Raw genomic sequence first — 19,675 nt, 5'->3', positions numbered from 1 at the left:
CCTCAAGCCTCTCTTCCTTTGCAGAAGGGGAGCAGGTGCAAGTGGGTCTAGGTCACCTGGCTGAAGGCCCGACCACCTGGTGCCTTTCTGGTTGCTGCTCTTTTCCCCACTTCAGGAGACCTCCAGCCTCTCTTCCTTTGCAGATGGGGAGCAGGTGCAAGTGGGTCTAGGTCACCTGGTCTAAGCCCGCCCACCTTCTGAGCCCTGCCTCTTCCTTCCTTCTCTTAACTCTTAGATCAAGGGCGTCTCTCGCCCGGGTGCCCAAAGGGCAGACAAAGAAAAGGGCAATTCCTGTTCGGTCCAGGAGGACCCAGGGCCCGAATCCCCGCTCAGACAGCAGGTAAGCATGCTGTGATGTTGTGTGCCGTTCCCATGCCCTCCCCCCTCGTTTGCTCGCGTTTCCTGTCTTGGCTTACTCCTGTCTATCCTGCCTTCCCATCCCTCTTAGCCCTCTCCCTCTGCCCCCACTCCCCCATCCCCTACATCATACCACTGCAGGAGTTTTGTCTTGATACACCATTGTTCTCCCATCACTGTGTTGAAAATGCTTGGTTTTGGCTTTGTGGACTCTTGAATCATGCTGTGCCATTTTCATCCTGAATCCTGTCTTGCATTTGCTGTTGCCTGCAACATTAAGTGTCATCACCGACTCTGCAACTGCCTAAGTCTCTTCCCACTTGCCTCTCGACTCTTTCTCACTGCTCACTCTCTTCTCCCCTTCCCTTTCCCTCTCTCCTCTCCCACTTTCCCTTCTTTACTCTATGCACTTACTGTATCAGAATTGTCCTCGGACATAATAGGATAGCTACATTGTTGGTTTCCCACCCCCCCTCGTTTCTCTTCCTCCCCATTCCTCTCCAGCGCTATCTGAAATGTCATCAGGCCTAGTACATAGTTGCTTCTTTTGTTCCTCTGCTTCCTTCTCCCCCCTCACCCACTCTTCTTGTAATCCCTCTGGCTCTGTCAGAAATGTTGTCAGCCTAGTACGTTAGACGCCAGTCTGTTCCCTTTCCCTTCCCACCCACCGCTTCCCTCCCTCATCTGTGTGTTAGCTCTTACACTATCTGAAATGTCGCCAGGCTGAATACGATAGTACATTTCACATTCTTATTGTTCAAGGCCTTGTAAGAATGTTCACGGTTTGTATTTTTCCCCATGTTCCCTCCATTGCCTTGAAGCGCTTTGAAACACATTGTGTATAGGCGCTATACAAATAAACTATGATATCATAAGGCTTATCAAGGACATTTGGCAAATCTTGCACGGTCATTGGCATTAAACATTGGACTAGCCTCACATTGGATATTAGGAACATCCCTTTACTCTTGCAGTTTAGAAAACAGTTGAACACCTATTTGTTTGACTCCTGCTGTAGGATGGTTTGCACGGATTCTCTTCTTTGCCCCCTTTCTTTCTGGTTCGCTTGCTGTCCCGAGCAGTGGGAAACTGTTTCATGGTAGAAATGCCTACCATTACCGAAAGTGAAATAAACAATTCATTGTTAGTGTTGTGAGGTGACTAACCCAGCAAAGCGAGCTAGCGGACCACCTGCATTTCCCGTATTTATTACTTTACATAAAAGTAAAATGCTCAGATCAAAACAGCCCATTTCAGATTGTAGAGTGGGATTGATTAGGTGGGCGGTATTAGAACTCAGTCCTCCATAATAAACAAATCACTAAAAAATAACATGTTGCTTTGACACTTACACGGTTACTTTAAAGAATCCTGAATGCAAGGCAGCTAATACCTACCTTGAGAGGGATACCAAAGGAGCATTTGGTATGTTAGCTACTTAAATAACTGTAAAAGCTAGTGGGCACTTATGAAAAACATTCACCTACCTGCAGAGAATGTCCCACTGTGCCCTCCCCTTTTTTGTTGTGGGGAAGCCTTCAACCTGGACATTTCCTAGCAGCCATAGCTGACATAGTTTGGGGACAGCACCTAGGTAGTCGTTTTAACCAAGGCATCCCATCCAATTCACATGCCAACACAGAAGCGTTTCCAGCTGGTTAACACACTAAGGTATACACGCATTTCGTCGAAGTATTTTTCAACATGGGACATTTCATCGCCAACATTTTCATCACCAAAACTAGTTTTTAAAAAAAATATTTTTTGGTGGGTGTTTTGTTGGGGTTGGGGTATGATTATTTAATTAAGGGGGGGTTTTGGTCGATGAAAACGTGGCGATGAAAAGTCCCACATTGAAAAATACTTCGGCGAAATCACGTAGAACCAACACTAAAACCCCAGGTGAAAGTCCACCTGCTTTTAAAGACTCCAAGAGGGCAGGGGGTCCATCTAGCTTCCTACTGAGAGTACAACTAAAAACAATGAATTTTGGGTATGTCGACAAGCATGACAAACACAATATTACTTATTTTGAAAGTCAACTGGAGGGTGAAACGAGACGAATTGAATACATTATATGATTAACCATTTGCCAAACATTCCAACAAAGGTCTTCAGGGGTGCACAGGGCACATGTGCTTCAGCTCATTGAGATTATACTTTTGTACATATCTACCTCCTGTGAGCAAAGTAATCTACTTGAGCAGGACTATATGAATATATGTTGTAAATCCAGCGGAGGGGTAACGTAAGGTAATACCTTTCCACTAGTCATTGAAGCTTAAATATCAGAAACAGGACTCCCTCATTATCAAATACTAATGCCTGCAGGCAAGCTGTTCTTTGCAGAAAAAAATACTTTTGTTGTTTTTCATTTACATACTTCTTTTTAAATTGCTTTACGTTAGGAGGGGCTTGGATATCAGTGTCTTAGACAAATCGAGCAAATGGAACGGAAGCTACATCGACTGGATAAAGCAAAGAATTACTATTAGAACTTTACATCACCCTCAGTCACATGCCATAAATAACTGCACTTGCAAGAGTGAAAAAAGGGTAATATCCGAAAAGTTTGAGGTACAAAAGACCAAATCAAATAAAAACAAATTCGGGATGCCCAATTTGACTGCATATATAAGGGGGACACGGGGGAGAGTAAAGTTAATTTATAAAAACGTGGAAGGGTAAGAGTGGGTTTGAGGGGGGTCTCCCCTCATATATATGCAGGCAAAGGGGGAGGAAACAAAAAGTATTTTGGGATTGGTTGTTTTCCCGGTCATATTGGGGTAAATCTGAAAAAAGTGGTACAAGCCTAGACCTCATTAACACCCAACAGAAAATTCTACTTTAAATATTTTGGATTCCTAAGAAAATGGCCGACTGCAACTGCCCTAAACAGATTAATGATTGTGACAGTGTTATAAGGGGGAATCACAGAGATCCTATGGTTGAATGTTATATCGCAATAGTGGTTTGTGTGCAAGGGTGACCAACCAAGCTTAGGTCAATCAATGTTACAGAGGAGGTTACCGGTATGTGAGAGCTTGACAGAGGGCAGGGACTAAGTGAGAGACCGACTAATATGTGTATGAATGATGGTGACAGATTCAACTAGGTTTTTAATCGAGCATGGTGCTTCTCTTTTTGAGGTATGATATTTTCAAGAATCTATGGTTCCCTCATGGGCATGAAGATATTCTGAGGAGGTTAGAGGGGGGTGAGGTGATATAAATTGCAAACGCAGTAAATTGAAGCAGTAGGGCAAATTGCGCCACACAAAGAATTAAATAACATGTCCTTTCACCTTTTAAATGTTGTACAGAGATTCCTGTTATTGACCATAGTGATCCCTATCCAAGTGATATATTAAACAGCTTTTTCAAAGTTTTGAACTAAGGTAATTATTTTATTAAGTTGGAACATGATTAATGGTAGAACATGTTTTAACAAGGCATGCATTCGTCAACCTTTACACCCCCCTTCCACAGCACTTCCTGCATATTCTATACTTTCAAAAAAGAAAAGTTCACAGAAATGTTAAGCCCTTGCTTTCAATTTTTTATCACATATACAAAACACTGTAGAAACTTACATTTGAGTAATGTCCACTCTTCATGGTCAACCAGCATATTGCCAGATGGACAGCTCTCAGTTCGGAACATCTTCAAATAGAGGGTGAAGTCCGAAACAGATATGTTAATGTTCAATGAGCAGGAAGCACAGTTTAGCTGTACAAGTGACTGGGCAGCTTCTGCAAAATTTCCATATTTACACATATAGAAAGGGATTTTCTCTCGCAAACATTGCAACCTTGAAACAAAGGAAAGACAGGAATGTTTACAGTACATGTTCAACAAAACAATTCTAATTAACAGAAGAGGTTTTTTGTTCACCTATAAGAACGCCCTGTGATATTTTGTCTGGGGTCTAGATTTGTAGGCCCTGTTAGGCAGAAGACTTTCTGCCGACCAAAAACGACCACACAAAATTCAGGTGGAGTGATAATATATGGTCCGAAAAAATACCATGCATGTATTTGTCATTTGGAAAATACTATTTCTAGTTTACCATATAGTCAAATGATACGTGTCAAACAAATTGTCTCTGACAAAACTAGAATGGAGGAAAGAAGAATTTAAAAAATGTCCAAAAAAAAAATGTGCAGAAAAAGGATACCAAGAACCAAATATAGAAGCTGTAGAAGTTAAGAAACATGGCAGAACTGCAAAAGAAAATGTTGATAATCCACACCTGGTATATGTTACCAGGTATTCAAACCAGAGCGCTCAGTTATGTAAAATAGTGACACAAATGTGATCCTACCTTGAACAAACTGTTTCCAAAAGCTCCAATACTGACATATCGGAAAAGTCAGCTGAGCTGATGTAAACAGACAGGCAACCAATAAAAAAAAAAAAGACACAGGAAAATGGGTACATTTTTGTGCTTTAACATTGTAGCAACATTTTGAAAGAACACCATCACATACTGGAAAAAAGATATGGTTTAAACACTTTGCTACTTATGATTCTAATAATGTGATATATGGAATCAAATGTCCATGTGGTCTATATGTTACATAGGGAAAACTAAAAGAAGGAACATGTTACTTACCTGTAATTGCTGTTCTCCAGCATGAGTATCTTTCATGGACTCACATGCTCATAGATATTCCCAGTCGTAATGCTGGGAATCCTTGTTAATATTAAAGCAGTTTAGCTTTAAAGCTTAAAATATTACCTGTCAATAATATAGCCTATTGCTGTCACTTTGGGCCATACTGCCCAAGCCAATGGCATTAGTCCTCCCTAGCTCCACCCCTGGTGGTCATCTTCAGATTTGGAAGTGCACGTAATGTAGCGGTAGGAACCAACAAGAGCCATACAGGGGTAGGAGGAAGGTTCGCATGTGAATCCATGAAAGATACCCATGCTGGAGAACAGGCGTTACAGGTAAGTAACTTGTTCCTTCTCCAGCATGGGATCTTTCATGGATTCACATGCTCATGGACACAATTATACAGCAGTACATATACACAACCAATGGGAGGCAGTACAGCTCTACACAAGCAATGGAACTCATGTCTGGAACAGTACACCCCATTTCGGTCCTGCCAGTTCGATGTGGACTGGTTTGGTGCAGACGTTTGGCTGCACGACCGGTTTTGGAACGTCCAGTCCGGCGCGCCCAGTTTGGCGCAGGGATCTTTTGGCGCCAGCATGTTTGGGCGCGACAATGTCACTATTTTAATAAAATAAAAAAAGAATTGGTGCCGTCTCGAACCCAGACCTGCAGGACTGCGAGACCAGAGAGGTAACCACAAGGCCATAGAGATCTTACGGTTTTCATATGCACAAGTTATATATATATTTACCCAGGTCATTTAAGAATAAGTTAGTCATTAGATGCTTTCCTTTCTCTGAAAAATGACCTGGGTTAATATATGTAACGCAGCAGAAAAGTACAGTGAATGCAATGCCCTCTCTGCCGGAAAGGTGGGAGAGCCAAAGAACACCGGTAGGACCAGAGGCTTGCTGAGATGAAAAGTTGCCTGTAATATTAGCATAAATGAGGGCTCCAGCCTGGATTGCTGAAATGTTAAATATGGTGGATTACAGGAGAGAGCTTGTAACTCATCGACACGCCTGGTAGAATTAATAGCCACTAGCAAAGCAGCCTTCCAAAATAGAATCTTCAGAGGAGCCCAGTGTAGAGGCTCAAAGAGCGGGCTAATTAACTTGTTGAGGACCACATTCAGCTGTCAAACCAGGGCAGGATTCTTTACTGGAGGGAAAGTCCGAAACAGGCCCATGAGGAATTATTTAACCAGTCTGAGACCAGAGAGAAGGCCTGCCCGTCGTGCGAGTGCAACGAGCGATAGCAGCTAGGTGGAATTTTATGGATGTGTGTGCTAAGCCTGCCTTTGAATTCAATAGAAGATATGGTAGAATCTGATAAGGCTTGATTCGAAGAGGGTCAAGCTGTTGCTAATTACACAATATATAAAAACGCTTCCACTTGTGCTTTTAGCATGATAGAGTGGATGGAGCTCTGGCCTATGCCAGGATTGCAAGAATTCCAAAGGCAATGCATAATGTCCAAACTCTAGGGCTGCAGGAGCCAAGCCATCCATTTGAAGGACGCTGGATAGTGCTGCAGCACATATCCTCCTTCTCTGGAGAGCAGGTCTGGAAGAGGAGGCAGTTTGATGCAAGGCGCTACCGACAGATGAAGGCCGGAGTACCAAATTCAGCGTGGCCATGCCGGAGCAATGAGAGTTATCTCGCAAGAGCTCTGTTTGAGGGCCTTGAGTACTCGTAGATGGGAGTGGGATTGGAGGGAATGCCTAGACAAACAGGCCCTGCCATGGAATGGAGAAAGCGTCCCATAGACTCCTCATTTGAGGATACCTGCTGGCAAACTAGGCGCACTTTGAGTTGGCCGCTGTGGCGAAAAGGTCTATCTGCAGGCAGCCCCATGTTGAGAAAAATGAAGAACCTGGTCTTGACAGAGTTCCCATTCATGGCAGGATTGCAGTTCCCTGCTGAGGGAATCTGCAATGATGATGTGGATCACTGCCAGATGAAATAGAAGGAGGAACATATTGTGCGAGTTCACCCAGTTACACAGCATTTGCAATTCCTTGGAGAGAAGGGGAGCACGTCCCTCATTGCTTCCCGATGTAGAACATGGGGGTTGTGCCGTCTGTGACGATGCAAACCACCCTGCCCTGTAGATGGGGTCTGAATGACTTGAAGGCACAAAACACTGATCGGAGCTCCAAAACGGTTTCCAGAGGCCTCTGGCATGGAATTTTCCTGTGTGCGCTCCCCAAGCTTCCAGGGAGGCACTGGTTGTCACCGTGGCCTGATGTGCCTGTGGGTGGAAGGGAGTGCCATGTGTGCAGTGTTGTCGATGACTCCACCAATGTAGAATTCGCCGAAACACCGGGCTGAGCTTCATTTTGATGTTCCAGGAGCCCGACACCCGTTTCCACCTGGCATCTAGGAACTCCTAAAGGTTTCATATGAAACCTGTAGTGAGGTACCAGAGGAATGGTGGAAGACATCATGCCCAGCAGAGACTTGTCGGAGCGAACTGTTGTCAGCTGGAGAGAGACAACTGCTGCTGAACCTTGTGGAGTATGGCTTGGACTCTCCTCCGAGAGAGTCGCCAGACATGGCAGAGCGTCCAGTCATGAGCCGAGAAACGGAGCGTTCTGAGACGGCGATATGCATGTCTTTGGAAAGGTGATGGAGAATCCCAGAGAAGTCAGGCACTGGATGGTCTCTTTGGTGTGCTGCAAGGGTTACGGCTGTGAGGGTGCAGGTATTGGCAAGTCGTCTAGGGACTGGTAGACGTAAATGATTGAGCGGTGGCGATGGGCAGCCACCGGAGCTAGGCATTTTGTGAAGACTCTTGAAGATTGTTTTAGGCCGCAGGTTAGAGCTTTGAACTGCTAATGTTTGACTTGCATCACGATGTAAAGGAAGCATCTGTCCTTGCAATGTATGGGAATGTGGAAGTAGGCATGCTCCAAGTCCAGAGAGGAGAGAAAGTCTGGCAGTTCCAGCTGGTCGAGAACGTGCTGCAGCATGACCGTACAGAACATTTGCAATTTTAGAACTTGTGAAACTGCCCGAGGTCTAGGATGGGTCGCCACCCACCAGACTTCTTTCTCACCAGAAAGTAGCTATGGTACACCGGAGCACAAGAGGTGCGATGACACTGCTTCTATAGCCCCCTTTATTAACAGCGATCACATTTCCTGTAAAAGGAGTAGCAGATGTTGTTCCTTTCTTCGTATTGGAGGGTTGGAGCGGCATTCGTTCGGAAATTCTAGGGTGTGCCTGTGTTGAACGATCCCGAGCACCCACTTGCCAGTGGAGATGTTGTGCAACTGATCGACAAACTATGACAACCAGCCTCCCACTGCGGTTCTGAAGTGGGGGCCCGGGCCCTGATGCTGGTCAGGCCTGCTTGGGAGTTTGCATGCAGGAAGAGTATCCACTTCGTTGTTGCGTGCCTCTGTATGCCTGCAACCTCCTCCTGTATGCATCCTGCGAGGTGGTGCACGACAGTTGGCGATATGATGCCCGATAATCCCTGGAGAATCTGCCCTTCCCAGCTCAAAAGGGACGCCTCAGCTCTTGCATGGTGCCCAGGGAGCAGGCAGTGTCAGTGTGTGATTTTAGGCTGCACCTCTGGGAGGAAGTTGGTGGCCTTCAACCACCCTCTGCGCCTCAGCACAGCCCAATTTCCCATTTGGTGGAAAACTTGTGTCCACTATATCTAGGGCTACGGTGATGGCATGATCAGACGCAGCCTCATCTTCATGTACCAAGTAAAGTGTCTCATCCTTTTTGACATCCAGCAGGAAATCTGAGATGGGGCTTTTTATACCACGATTCCTAGTCATATCAGGAAAGAATGGCTATGGAATTGGCGGCTATATATATATATATATATATATATATATATATATATATATGCATATATGCAATAAGTTACAAGCATTCCAAATGATCAGTAGGACTGGATAGGAATAACAAATCTGTGGGTGGAGGTAATAATCCATCTGAAAAAAACATTACTGAAGCAAAGTGAGTTCTTCTGATTGATTACTTTCTCCCACAAATTGGTCAACTTAGCAAGTCTTCCAAAACAAGGTGCGCGAGGAACCATCATTATGCTAAGGAAACCAAGAGCACTCGACGAGCAAAGCAGGTGTCCCGACCCGAGAAGGAATCCTGCCAGTAGTGTTTGGTGGCAGATGTCAACAGGGACACCTCTCTGCAAAGCAGAGGTAACCACCAGGCCTCTGACAGAATGAGCCCTCAGATGGGCAGACATTTTCTGGTTGGCAAAATTTCGCCATTTCTGGACAAGCCACCTAAACAGGGTCAGTTTGACAAAAATCCCTGCTAATCCAAGAACTGGCAAACACAGAGCTTGTCGACCTCCATGATGTCCCTCATCCAAGAGCCTTATTGGGGTCTAGAAGATGAAACTACTACTTTTTAGCTGGACAAGATGGAGGAAAGCGGCTCAAAAGATGCATCTTCAGAAACAGGTTACACCCCAACACAACCTTGGCAAAGACAGATGGTCTAACAAACAATTTGCTTGGAGGCTACTAGGTAAGCAGGCTTGCCAAAAAGATGTAGGAATTAACCTGGTGTGGAAGTGATGGAATGTAAGAACACCTTAAGGGTGAGAAACCTCAAAGACCATGAATTGAAAAGGAGCCACCATCAGAAGTGCCATGCCAAGTTTCAAATCCTATACAGGAACAACAAACTGGTGTGGTGGCAACTGGTTAGCTAACCCTCTAACAAAACGGTAGAACTGTGGGGACAGTAAAGGTGCCATGTTTTGGACTGATTAAAGAATTAGGTAGCCGACAGGCTATGAAGGTCCTCATGGGAAAAAGAAAGCAGAAAATCAAGAACAGACGGTCAGACCAATCGAGATCCAGAACTTTGCCAAAGCACCAGCCAGAGAACCATAGACATCTCCTGGGAAGAGCGCACCACATCAGGACATCATCCAACAGGTCCCACAGTACCACACCTATGCTGCTAAGGCTTGGATAGAGGACTGCACCTTCCGATTCAGTGACTATGAACACCCTCATCAGGAGGTGCCAGGGAAAACAGGTGGATATTTCAATAACTTTTGGCTACCATGTCCTTTGGGCTTAAACCAGAGAAATCAAGATTAAGTTAGAGCTGAGACTCCTGAGGACAAGTGGGATGACCGGAATCCGGGGCACCAGAAAGAAGCAGTCGATATTCCACTCTACAATCAATGAATCCACCTGGAGGACATTCCTTGGAACAGAAATCCCAAGGCATGATGGAACAGAATTCACAGTTCCTGTTGATACTGGGGGGAAAAAGGCTCCATCTGAAGGGTCCCCTAAGTGGTGAAGATCTTAACCTGGATTTCATGATGGTTCCCAAAAAGAGCCTGAAGGACTGCTCAGGGCGCCCATAACAACATGGGAGACATGGTCCTCAAGACCAGGTGCATTGTTTCCCTGTAGAGGCAGTAAATTGTTATTTCCTCTCTTGTTATGGTACTGCAAAGCCATGGTGGTGCTCAACAGAATCTGGACACATCTGCCAGGTGTGGATGGAAGAAAATCAACCATTTCCAGGAGGCTGATGTGCTCTCTTGCCTCTGCAGTTAACTAAAACCCTGTTGCCACAACCCTTCAGAGAGGCGCCATGAATACTAAAAGATTCAGCAAAGGGGCGCCATAAATGTTCTCCCCTAAGCTATTTTATCTCTGAGGGACCACCAACAGAAGTTCTATGATACACTACACGAGATCTGTAAAAGGTTCATCATTCCCCCCTGAAACTGAGACCAATGTAAGCGTTGCAGTTACTGAAGCATCTGCATGTGTAAATGGGCATTTGGCACCCGAAAGGTCAAGGCCGAGAAATACAGGGGCTGGGAATTAAAAAACTTTACCATCTGGAAATGTTGGCGATTCAAGTCTCCAACGGAACTGCCATGCCCAAGCGTGCACCCAGAACCGCCCCAATAACTAGTGATGTCATCAATGTCAGTCATCAGTGTGCTCATATGTTGTGCAACTGGGGACTCAGCGTTAAGCTGGCTTTGCTTATTGCTGCTACCAAATTTCTGGGGTTTTGTTGCATTATACCGCCACCTTAATGTCACTTTAGAGTTTTCTTTCACTAAATGTCAAGTGTTCTGTTGCATTGCATCTTTTCAATCTCTCTCTTAATTAAAGTTCTTTTGAACGAAATTCAATCCTCCTACTTTGCCATTTCCCTCCCCATTTCACCTTTGCAAAAGATTAACAATAAAATCCAGTTTATTTACCAAATTCTTTTGTCAAAATGCAGACCTGTGCACAATGAACTAGGACAATTCGATCAAGGAATGGACTTCATACATGCTCCTGGCCCACAAAGCCATCTAAAGTAGCCACTGGGACTCAGCACAGGTATGTGGTCACGGTCCACGGCCAGGTGCCACTGAACACGGCAGGGGCCCAGGACTTGCCAAGCAGGTCCTCATTGCACTGGGAATCCATCATTTACCTGCCATTTGACATTCTTTTTAATGTGTAGTTTTAAATAGTTTTTTTTGTACATATGTGAAAAGTGAATTTTGTTCGCTGTATCACATTAAATAAAAATAATTACAAATTGTCTCTATGCAGGCACAGAAGAGACACCCTTCAAACCCCACTGCAGTCCTGCAATCAACACCCATGTCCCCGCCAAGTGATTTCCTGTTTTAAGTTACGCTATAGCTCCCTCACGTTCCACCTATTTCTCCTTAACAGCAGTACTGAAGCAAAGTCCTTTACCTAACTGACAAGACAATGCAAAACCATTCAAACCAGTGTATTCGTCCTTTATTGTATTTATTATGTTTCTATAGCGCTTAACTGGAAAACGCTTTACAATTTAACAACTGGATACATATAACATTATAACAGTAGAAGTAATTTACAATTATGAATCAAACCAACAAAACAGTAAGAAGAGCGATTAAACTGTGAGGGAAGAGGGAAAGGTGAGGAGGGGACGGAGTAGAGAAACAGAAGGGGTATAAGGGCGAGAATGGAGGAGGGTGGAGGGAAGGGGAGGTAGAGGATCATAGGGAATAGACAAGGGAAGGAGAGGGAGCAAGAGGCAAGGAGGGTTTGATTGCGGAAGAGAGGTTTTAGGGAAGTGCCGAAGGAGGAGAAGGTAGGTATAGAGCAGATTGAGAGAGGTAAGGAGTTCCAGTGCAGGGGGGATAGGAGCTGGAAGGAGCAGAAACGGGAGGGGGCACACGGGGCAGGAGGAACAGTGAGAAGGAAGTGATCAGCTGAACGAAGGGAGCAGGAAGGAGTGTAGAAAGAGAGGAAAGAGGAGAGATAAGGGGGAGCAAGGTCATGGAGAGATTTAAAGACTAAATTTAGGAAATTAAATTTAAGTTGGGAGTGAAAGGGAAGCCAGCCAAGGGAAGAAAGGGAAGTAGAAATGCAGTCTCGGGAGGTAAGGAGACAGAGGGTACGGACGGCAGAATGGTAGATAGATTTAAGGTGTGGGGGGGCGGAGGTGAGAAGTAGGTAGTCCAAAGAGTAAGGAGGAGCAGTAGAAGAGGCAAGAGAAGATAAGGGAAGAGATTAAAAGTTTAATTAGATGGAAAGTGAGAGAGGAGCAGACTTTGCAAATGTTAAAGAGGTGGTAGCGACAGGCGCAAGTGGTAAGAGAAATATGATGGGAGAAGGAGAGGGAGGAGTCAAAGTGAATGCCTAAATTGCGAGCGTGGACAGAGATAGGAAGATTAGAGGGGTGAAGTGAATGAAAGGTGGAGGAGAGGGATGGGGAAGAGAATTGGAAGGGAAGAATAAGACTTCAGTTCTATCAGTATTGAGGGAAAGAAAGCGGGATGACATCCAGTTTTTAATGGCAGCAAGACAGGAAGAGAGTTTAAGGTGGAGATCGGTAGAGAAGGAAGAGAAGGAAAGGAAGTGCATAGAAATGGTGAGAAATACCGAATGAAGAGATAACAGGGGCAAGGAGAGAGGTGTAGAGTGAGAATAGGAAAGAACCAAGAACCGAACCTTGGGGTACGCCGTATTCCAAAGGCAGGGTTGGCGAGGAACGGCCGTTCCAGGAGACAGTAAATGAGCGGGAGGAGAGGTAAGAGGAGAGCCAGTTAAGAACAGAGCCTTTGAAACCAAAGGGAGAAAGTGTTGAGAAGAAGGCGGTGATCAACAGTGTCGAAAGCAGCAGAGAGGTCAAGAAGAATAAGGACAGAGGATTGCTTAGAATGTCGAGCGGAGAGGAGGGAGTTAAGGATATAGGTGAGGGCCATTTCAGGAGAGTGTTTATGTCTGAAGCCAGATTGAGAGGGGGTTAGGAGAGAAAGATTGGTGACAAAGGTTGAGAGCTGGGAATAGGCAAGGTGTTCAAGTAGTTTAGAGGAATGGGAGAAGAGAGATTGGACGGAAGCTAGAGGTAAGAAGGGGATCAGCAGAAGGTTTCTTCTGAATCGGTATGATAGTGGCATGCTTGAAAGCGGAGGGGAAGGTAGCTGAGGAAAGGCAGGTGTTGAAGAAGGAAGTTAAGTAGGGAATAAGAAAAGGGTAGATCTTAGGGATAAGAAGGGAGGGGAGAGAGTCAGTTGGAGCAGACGTGGGGAGGGCTTTGGACAGGCGGATGGACACGTCATAAGGGGAGACAGGCGAGAAGTCAGACATGCAGGTTGAGGGGGAATAGCGAGAGGGAGAAGGGGGGGGGGAGTAAGAAGAGCAATTGATTTTCTGACGAAGAACAATAATCTTAGAGGAGAAGAAGTGTGCAAAGTCAGAGGGAGAAAGGGTGGAAGAGGCTGAAGGGTCGGGGGTAGGTGGGGAGAGAAGACGAGCAAGAGTTTGGAAGATATGGCGAGGGTGAGAGGCTTGGGAGTGGAGAAGGTTAGAGTAGTAGGAACGTTTAGCCGAGGAGAGGCATGAGTCAAAAAGAGAATGTTAAGAGAAATATGAGGTTTGGTTGGATAGCGAAGGAGATTTGAGCCAGAGTCTCTCAAGACATCGGAGGAGACTACGCATGGAGAGAAGTTGAGGAGACAGCAATGGTTGAGAGGGTTTACAAGTGGGACGCAAGAAGGAGAGGGGGTAAAGTAGATCAAGAGTGGAGGAGATAGAAGAAAGTGGATAGTGCTTCACTGGCCGAAAGGGAAGAGAAATCATGGAGAGAGGGGAGAGAAGAAGAGCAAGTGTCGAGAAAGAGGGACGGATCAAAGTTGCGAAGCTCATGTCGAGTAAAGATGGTAGGGGGGTATAGGGGAAGAAGGATGGGGAAGGGGAGTAAGGGAGAAAGAGAGTAAAGCATGGTCGGAGAGATAGATAGGTAGTGTAGAGACAGTAGAAGAGGGGTAGGTTGAATTGAAGATAAGATCAAGAGTGGAGCCAGAAGAGTGAGTAGGAGAGAAAGGAAGAGGGGAAAAGACGTAGGAGTCAAGGATGGAGAAAAGGGGGGAGGGTTGAGGGGGAGCAGGGAGGTGAAGATTAAAGTCGCTGAGTACAGTTAGAGGAGAGGGGGAGGGAGAGATAAGTGAAAGGAGCTGATCAAGGTTGTTGTAGAAGGAGGAAAGGAGGCCAGGAGGCCGATAGATGATTAGAAAGGAGATAGGATGAGGAGAGGAAAAGGATTTGTAAAGGTATACGAAGGAAGGGAAAGAAATAAGAGAGTGTGAGGAGGTAGAGGAAAGGTATTTAGGGTGGAAGAGGAGGTCAATACCACCGCCACGACCAGTAGACGGAGAGATATGAGAGAAGGATGAAGAGGAGGTGGCGAGGGCAGCAGGGACAGTGGAGCTGTGAAGGGGGATCCAGGTTTCAGTTAGACATAGGAAATAAAGGTTGAGACAAAATAACATGTCCAAAACAGCAGCGGTCTTATTGCAGAGGGATCTGGCGTTCCAGGGAGCAATATTCATGAGGCTGGAGGGATGAGCAGTGGGGAGGCTAGGTGTGGAATGGGAAGAGTGGGGAAGGGGATTGAAGAGGAGAATGGACATGAGGAGGAGGGAGAAGGAGAGTAGGAGAGGAAGGGAATAGGGGAGGGAGGGATTGAAGGGGGGAGAGGAATGAGGACGGGGAGAAAGATTTTTGGCAGTGCACATAACAGAGGGGAGGAGAGTGGCATTAAGGAATAAAGGGGAAAAGAAGGGGAACTGTGCATATAAAAGAAGGAGGGAGGAGAGAGGGAAGGTGTAATGGGGAGATAGGTCAATCAAGACCAGGGCGAATGAAACTAGGAACAGAGCAGCAGGGCGTAGCTGAGCAGGAGGAGAAGTCAGAGGTAGTTGATCCTTTAGGATGGTAAGATCGAGGATCAAAGTAGGCAGCAGGAGGCCATAGAGAGGAATGGGTGAGCGACCACAGCAGGCAGGTCAGGGACTGATACTGGGAGTGGAGGGCCTAGGGCGTGGCAGCCGGCCAGGGTCTGGGTGGGCTCAGATGGTCCGTGGAACTGAGATGGTGGGCGGTTCACCGTCGGAGTGGAGCGGGCGACGCTGCAGTTGATCCGTTAGGATGGTGAGTACAAGGACCAAAGTAGGCAGCAAAGGCCAGGAGATGGAAGGCGGTATGCGGGCTGGAAGTGGCCAGATGGCGGTAGTCAAAGGTCCAGATGGGTAGATTTCCACACTAGTCAGGCTGGGAGTTGGTGGTCGACTGAGGTCAGGTAGTGACAGGCAGCACGCAGTCAGAAGGTGGGAAGCCCCATTGTCCACGCGCCAGTGAGGTAGATGAAGGACAGTGGACACGCAACTTATCTTTATACCTTCATAAAAGTATCACGGCAGAAATAAAAAGTAAATAAAAAAATGGTTCTGGGATTTTTTGTCTTCTAAAGAAGGCAATTCCTCACCAGCAGCGCTGCTCACAGCCAAACAGCCAACAACTCATCACAAGGATCTTTCAAATCCTTTCCATCATTACCAATATCTCTCAATACCTTGAGCTAGCCCACTCCTGGCCCAGCGCTGACCTCATTCTCTGTTAGAAGTAGCAGTTTTGCATTGCAAATTGCGCATCCAGTGATTTTCGAACATACGAGCAAGGCCAGGTAGTCCATTTTAGCCAAAAGTGTTGCACTTTCAGTAGCCTGAAATCTTTAGAGGTCTCGGGAGGATAGCTCGGATGCATGCCTTGGAAGCAAGACGAGAGAGCAACACAGGTTCGATCCCCGGATCCGCGCTTAGAAACCTCTGGGTATTAAGCCTGTTATAAATAAAAAATGATTATACTTGAGAGCAATGGACTTGCCTTTTTTATTTTTTTTTATCTCCCAAGGCCCGATTTAAAGTTAGGCAGTTTTAATTATGGTAATAATGCTAAACTCTTACAGTTACTGAATTCTGTAAATGCTGGGTACAAGGAAAGTTCAGCATTATTTCTTGTAATGTGGTCCTTTAGTTATTCCCCACTTTGGAGTCCCATACAATTCTATGGCGTTTGGTATTTACAGAAGGTGGCATTTATCTGCACACAAAAGCAGGCGGGCATATGAGCTTTGGCAGAGTGGTAGGAGTGATACTGCATGTTTTAACGCTACCACCAAACTCTTAATGGGGCCCTTAATCTTAGCCCACTCCTGCTCCCCATTTTATCATAATTTTTTAAAAGCATCCCACACACCTTGTTTTCCCCCAATTTAGTTGCTGCTCCCACCACACGATGATTGCTTTCCAAACACCTTTACATTTGTGGTACACCCCTTTAATTCATGGTCTTCACCTTTAGAGCCAAAAATAACACTGCACACCCATTTTGCGAACATGGGGAACAGTGCAAGTAAAATACTTTTATAGGCTACCACAATCCTCTAAACCTTCACACATCACCCGCATCGCCCCACCCGTCATGTGGTGAAACGTGCCCATTCCCTACTACAGAACTCCAAATATGCACTTGTCACTAGCCATTACATAGTGATAACTGACAATCCTGGCAAGTTGAAAAAAGAATGCTGTGTGTATGTGACTAATTGAGGGAGCCATTTACTTTATGTCTGGCTAGTAACATGCAGTTAGAATTTTTAACCCCTGCCCCACACCTTACATGATTTAATATACTTGCGATTCCGCAGTGTTAGCAAGCATTTCTCAAATCCTACAGAGGAAAAATTGCACATTTTCAGTTTTGAAATGCTACACTCCTACAAAACATTATAGGAGACGGATAAAAGGTTTTGGGGAAAAGAGGATCCTGTTGTAGTCCTATTTTTTATTATTAAAAATTGGCAGTTCCCCACCATATAGGAAAGGTCTCTATTTGTCCTTTGCCCTACTAACAAAACAAATGTGTACAAATTCCACTCAACTGTCTGGGTTGTGCTCGTGGGCAAAATGTGTGCAGTTCAACTATGGGAAAACCAATCATAGCTACGAGTCTTAATTGTCTGTAAAGTTCTAAAACACATTTGTCAAACTCTTCAAAAGGTATAGCAACAGAATGTTGTGGAAATTCAATGCACTGAGGTTTCACCTTAGCTATAGGGTGGCAGTCATAAAATTAATAAACAAATGTATGAATTTAGGGTTACAATGTACACAAAGTTGACGTTTTTTAAAACGGTTCGAATGCCAATGTTATTAATGACTAGACACAAACCAAACATAAAATACCAATGCTGGAACCTTAACTGCCCCTTCTTTGGGATCTTTGTTAATTTTTTATTATTTTGTGCAAGTTCGTGTATATATAAAATTGGGAATAAAAACTTTTTAGGGGGCCCTAAAAAGCGGCATACCTTGATTCTAAGGCTTTTAAGCAGCAGGATTCAGCGGCTGTGGAAAGTCAAGTAATAGAAGTACTTCTGGTGTTGAAATCTCCTAGAAGTGATGGCTTCCCATCAGACTTTACTCCTCTTCTGGATCCCCATTTGCTGAAGTTATGGGACGAGGTGATGCATTTGAGCTTATTAGCCAATCCCTCGGGGTACACTTAAAGCCTATGGATCCATTGGCTTACAACTCATAACGGCTGCTGTCCCCAATGACTACGATGCATAGATTTTCACCAAGGTACTGGCTGGTAGGCTTCAACATACAACCCTTTTGGGTACATCTGGACCAGTCTGGATATATCCTGTATAGGTCAACTACTCTCAACAAACACAGCGGTTTGGTTTTCTTTCTCAGCTTAATCCTCAAACACAGACTTTAGCTACATTTTCAAATGCCAAAAAGCTCTTTCTTTCTGTGTCATGGACATGTTTCTTCACCATCTTAGAGAAGATGGAAATATAGGGTTTCATCCTACAAGCAATTCGGCTATTCTATAAAAATCCAGTTGCAGAGTCTGTGTAGCACGCATGCAGCAGGGGTATTTTTCATTTGAGGGGAAATGGACAGGGGTGTCTGCTCTCACCACTGTTACTCTTGCCATCCAGCCTAAGACTTACATTGTTTAGGCATCGCATGCCCACCACGGTCTAGCCCTTGATGATCATCGGTTATTATATACTTAAACGCAGATGAGGCTAGCCTTATATAAAAAAATCCTGCACATAACCTATTGCCTATCCAGGAAAAGATTGAGCAGTTTGGAACATTGTGAGCCTTCAAATAAGTTGGTTGAACTCAGATGTTTTCCCTCTTACTAATTCTACCCACTGTCCTAGTGACCTCAGGTCGTCAGCAAGCAAACCCGATTGCCCATTTGGCTATGCATGTCTTTAGAATTCTATCTAGACTGCTGGAGCTAAACATTGTTTATTCAGACTCCTGAAGCTCTTCATGTGAAGGTGGGCCTGCCTACTAATTTCAGCATTTGGGAAGATGTTTGCTTCCAAAAAGAATAATATTGCCCAGGCATTTATACATATTCCAAAGGTTTAGTTGGGAAACACTTGTTAGGCACCATTTTCAAGACAGTGTTGTCGCCCCAGACAACATTCTTCCTCGTAGCATTGGCTCAGTTTGTAGTGTATTGAGGTGCTGTCAGCACTGACTTTACTCATGTCTCTACGGAGCGATAGTCCGCTCAACCCTACAGACTTTACTCGCTTGTTCTGTCTGGCAGGCCTCTTGAAGAACATCTGTTTGATCCTGTGCGCTGTACTGTACAGTCCTTGCTTGGAAGAGGCACTTCAGAAAACCTTTGATGAGACCTTGTGTATACCAGAGACCCTGCATTGGAGTTTTGAACATTTAGCTCCCACGCCCGACTAAAATCAGGGCACGCTTTTTCAAATCTAATCACAGTGATCTGTGATCTGCCACTGCTGCCCCATGGAACCACTGGAGTTATTACTGAAATATGTTAAATGTGGCGCAATGTACAAATATTGGGTCTATACTGCATGGTATGGACCAGCTTGCTATCCCACTGCAGAAATACACCCCTAATGCTAAATGGGAAAGGATTTGGGAACAACTTTCATCGATGTGCAGAGGTCTTGCATTTACACACAGATTTTTCCTGAAATCCTGCAATAGATGGTTACAAGTGAATCTACTGCAGAGGGCATATATTAGGTCAAACAGTCAGGTGACTGTTACAATAGTTAAACCAGTGTGACTCAAACACATGTGCTCCTCAACTCCCCCACAACATTTCTTCAAAGCCAGAATTTGTAATGGGAAATATAGTTAAAGTACCAACAAACATTCAAATCTTTATTTGTAAAGAAATGCACAAGAAGGCGATTGAACTCAAAGTCCAGGCTGTATTATAGTCTTCAGAACAGAAAAGCCGGTGACACGCGTTTCAGCCTGTACCCGGTCTTCATCAGGGCTAGTGTTAAATCCACATGCTGCCTTTACC

At 45.0% G+C, this 19,675-nt stretch overlaps 1 protein-coding gene across 6 annotated transcripts in view; it reads right to left on the bottom strand.

Annotated features, from left to right (window-relative positions):
* The window catches only part of LOC138569353 (uncharacterized), a 1,814,236-nt gene that overhangs the window by 987,105 nt on the left and 807,456 nt on the right, over window positions 1-19,675 (bottom strand). For all 6 annotated transcript variants that reach the window (XM_069647265.1, XM_069647261.1, XM_069647266.1 and 3 more), the window contains one exon: window positions 3,950-4,167. In XM_069647265.1, coding sequence (XP_069503366.1) covers window positions 3,950-4,167 — 218 coding nt within the window. The remainder of the gene's footprint in view (window positions 1-3,949; window positions 4,168-19,675) is intronic.

Source organism: Ambystoma mexicanum, chromosome 2q (genome assembly GCF_040938575.1).
Source record: "Ambystoma mexicanum isolate Mex_15411 chromosome 2q, UKY_AmexF1_1, whole genome shotgun sequence".
NCBI classification, from domain to species: Eukaryota; Metazoa; Chordata; class Amphibia; order Caudata; family Ambystomatidae; genus Ambystoma; species Ambystoma mexicanum.
The sequence above is the reverse complement of the archived record's forward strand: the minus strand, read 5'-3'. Positions and strand labels throughout refer to the sequence as shown.